The 4,182-nt window shown below is 36.7% G+C and overlaps 1 protein-coding gene across 1 annotated transcript; it reads left to right on the forward strand.

Moving 5' to 3' along the window:
* Window positions 1-2,093: 2,093 nt before the first annotated feature.
* LOC139141711 (QRFP-like peptide receptor) lies at window positions 2,094-3,504 on the forward strand. The gene has a single exon (XM_070711318.1). The coding sequence runs from the start codon at window positions 2,228-2,230 to the stop codon at window positions 3,389-3,391; it is 1,164 nt and encodes a 387-aa protein (XP_070567419.1). The 5' UTR covers window positions 2,094-2,227; the 3' UTR covers window positions 3,392-3,504.
* The last annotated feature ends 678 nt before the right edge of the window (window positions 3,505-4,182 follow it).

The following is a 4,182-nucleotide window of genomic DNA, read 5'->3' on the forward strand; positions in this document are numbered from 1 at the left end:
ATAAGAATTCTGAAAATTAAGGTTTTAAATATTAACAGGTTAATTGTGACTTTGACGACACACCAGGCTGTAATCGATATGTTGCGTGTGTGGTTTTATTTTCTGTGAATTATTGGATTGAGTAACTTTCTAAAATGTCTTTACTAAGCAACGTGTAAGCCTTTATAATGAATACATATATGTTAATTTGATTTGACCTTAAACACTCTGTAGTTAATTTGTTTTAAATAAAAAATAATGTCATCATAGCTAGCACTTAGTGATATGTTGCGATGGCTTACACGTGTATCTGCGTGAAGAAAGACGAAGAGAAACATGTAAACGTCTTTCTTATACAAGCGTCGGTCATATTACTGGAAGCACGGCCAGCATGTTTCTCACAGTTATTCTCTCTCTACAATCGTAACACAATCGGTCCTCATCCCTAAGTCTACATTCAAAATGTGCGAGGGTTTTGAAAATGCAATGCCAGTTTGATGGATTCACTGTTTACCATCTATCGAGGTTTATGTTAGCTTCACCGTTACTTGAAAGCTATATGCACTAACAATAGCAAGTATAAAAGGTCAAAGCATCAACTTCGAAGTGAAGTGTTATTTGACAGCATGTTGTATAAAACAAGAAATTGAAACAAATTCTAGCTTTGGGAATGCAGTTGACGCCCTAACCCGCTGAAAAAAAGACCATTCTTTTACCTTTGATTCTTTTATTAAGTAAACATTTCAAATGTGACGTATACCCAGTTAGGTCTACTCTTAAAAAATAAAACGTTTCTTTTAAGCGCGTATGTTCTTGTACCTGAAAATGTTGGAAAGTAACCGTTTCTGCAATTTGATGTATTGTTATAAGATTAACTATTACTTGTAGATTTCTATGTAAGCTTTAATCAGAAACCATTTTATGAGCAATCGGTGTTATCCGCTTAATCCGTTGACCTAAAATGTCGCCGTAGACGTCAGAAATTGAGGCGAGTATTTCAGTAATAGCACAATGAATTCAATATAAAACGACCTAGCTTATACAGAGGTTTGTGTTACATGATACATGTTACCAATCAAAGTCGATATTGATAAGAAGGAATTGTATGCCAGTGTGAATATTTTGACATTTTAAAGTTCATCGGTACAGGTTTTCTTAATGAAAATACTAAATTTTAAATGATTGAACGGTTTTACTGAGAATAAGGATTAACATTGTTTTATGACGTTACTTACGTAGGAATTATTTTTGCTCTAGACAGAAAACAAAGTTTAAGCTTATGATCGTAAGAAATGCTGCCTTTAGTTTGCAATACATGATGAAATAATTGTCAAGTATAACGTAGTCAAAAGCCTGCAGATGTATAGTGTATTTATTATTACCACAATGGTACATTACTTTGATTGTTGCTTTTAATTTCATAACTGAGTGCGACATCTTAAAGCGCACATTTTAACATTTTCAACAACCTCACTTTCACATATGGTTGATACTGACGTTAACTGGAGGGTGGGGGGTAATTCCTCCAAAATATAACATCATTATACGTATACTCTTCTCGCAGTCAGCAAGGTCCCGTCCCCTAGTGTGCCTCTTTTTCACCGTTAATTCAAGTGATACATGTAAATTCTGTGTCAAGGGAAAACCATGATATCCGACTAATGACGTCACTCAGTAAATATAGAAATAAATGTCACAGTCTTGTTGGAAAAGAACTGTACAAGGTTTCCTAGTTATCGTTTGTAAATTGAATTGCACAAGTGTCACTCACAGCTGTCCTTTTGATAGAAATCCAATTTGTGAGAAATACTGAAAAAAAAGACAATTGCAGTCAGGCGAATTATGTCTAATCGGTTTTGTCTTCAAAGCAGCACGTTCGCCAGTTCTGTCAACTTAGACATCTTGTAAGTCATCAACTCAAAACGACCGCCTTCAACTCAGTAATGCCGCATTAATCTTTATGTTTTGCCTTTTCAGATGTTCCTACTCTCATCGGGTGTAGACTGTTGCCTAGCCTTTGGCACAGTACAGCGTCATAATTCTTCCTTTATTATGATCATTAACGACTGCTGTTCTTCAGATAAGGAAAACGTCATATGTTTGAAAAGGACGCCGTAAAATCTCGCCCTGCTATTATTTAGGAACTTGGATACGCTAGGCCTCTGTCGTATATCACCGTGAATAATCTCGTCGGGAAAGAGATAACGATTTGACAGTCCAGGCTGGTTATTACAAACAACGCGACGCTATGGATTACGGCAGCATCGACTATGATCGCATTTTGGAAAGATCAGGAGAACTTGGCACAATAAACATTACCTTGATCGAGAAACTACTTGCTGAACTCAATTTCAGTAGTCTACAGGAGTTTGTTGATTATTTTGACATTAATGTACCCAGTATTGTACACGAGATGTCACTGAGTTCCAAAGTAACACTTGGATTTTTCTATTCATTGGTATTCGTTCTGGCTGTGGCTGGAAACATACTTGTCATCATGGCTGTTGTTTCCAACAAAACCATGCAAACGGTAACTAACGTGTTTATCGTGTCACTTGCAATTTCAAACTTCATGATTGCCATATTCTGTATACCGTTTACATTTATTGAAGCAACAACTGCGGAGTGGGTTCTTGGTTCACTTATGTGTAAAATACTTCCATATATGACTACAGTGCCGGTGACGTCAAACATCTTGACATTGACGTGCATTGCCGTTAATCGTTACTACGCGGTCTGTTTTCCGCTACAAAACAAAGTTAAAATGACAAAATGTCGTGCAGTATTCATCGCAGTAATTATCTGGCTCGTTGCCATGGCAGCAATGTCCCCACAGCTCTTTGTTTTACAAACTAATATAATCCGAGATGTCATTTGGGACAAGGAGTACGTCATTTGTATGGAAGTATGGCCAAGGAAAGAACAGAAAAAAATATTCACTTTCTTTATCGTTGGTTCGTTCTATCTTCTCCAAATCGGAATTATGACCGGTCTTTACGCAAGGATTGGACATCGCCTGTGGGCAAAGAACGCTGTAGGTCCATCACAAATTCATCCAGAGTACTTGGCCGCTTCATTGAAAAGGAAACGTCGAGCTACGCTTATGCTCATTCTTGTTGTAGTATTATTTGCCGTGTGTTGGGCTCCATTTCAAGTTGTCAGTGTCATAAGAGAATTTCCACCGCTTCCTGATAACGAGACTAATCGTCTAATGTTAGCTGTAGTTCAACTGATAGCGTTTTGTGATACTTGTATCAACCCTTTCATCTACGCTTTCCTAAACGAAAACTTCAGAAAACGGTTTATTTCTTCGCTTCGGTGCAAACGACGAAAACGAAAGAGGGTGGTTCTGCAGGCTCAAAAACAACTCTATCACACAAAGAACATTTACATCGCTGAAAGTATTATTTAACATCACTAGACCATTTTGCATGGTAAGTTTTAAACAAAAGGGAGCGAACCAAGATTTTATTACTACATGTACATGTGCGGAATCGCTACGAAGGAGTCAAGTGTGATGTACGTTGGAATATTTCATTCATTCATTCTTTATAAATGGAATAATAACATTTTAAGAACATCAGGATTCACCTGTCAAGCAGGATTAACATTATTAACATTCTGTTCGAGCGTCTTTAATCATGTGTCGAAGATCTCCAAATTCTTTAACTTATGACCCAGGTTTACTATTTAGTTTTTTCTCCCATACACATCCCCTTTATGATGAGTTTCAAAATCATCTACCGAGACAAAGTCAAACATTTTACTTAAGCTGTAATACGGAGAAAAAAGAAAATATAAGTTATCAAAAATAAACTGCCGACTTTTAAAGCAGTTGTTTTCATTTCAAATAGCCTAAACCTTGTATCATAATAATCTTACCAAAATTACAAGACATGTTATGCTTGTTTGTAAATTCTGAAGAGCGTAAGTCATCTATGCCTTTTCCTCGTGTTTTCAACCGTTCAGTCAAGTAGTCTCGCGAGATTTGATGATATTTGCGAATTGCCGTATGCTTGTCATTTTTTTCTCATAATAATAGTATATGACGACACTCCTGCGTAGCGGGGCATGCAGGGATTACGTGTTTTGATTCTGAAATATAAATTGCAGGACAGGAATATATTCCAACTTCGAGCGTTTGTCATTTGTTTTCTCATCTCCTTGATTTAACTCTTCCTTCGCCATGTGTTCTTCGAAGTA

The sequence above is a fragment of the Ptychodera flava genome, chromosome 10 (assembly GCF_041260155.1).
Source record: "Ptychodera flava strain L36383 chromosome 10, AS_Pfla_20210202, whole genome shotgun sequence".
Taxonomy (NCBI): Eukaryota; Metazoa; Hemichordata; class Enteropneusta; family Ptychoderidae; genus Ptychodera; species Ptychodera flava.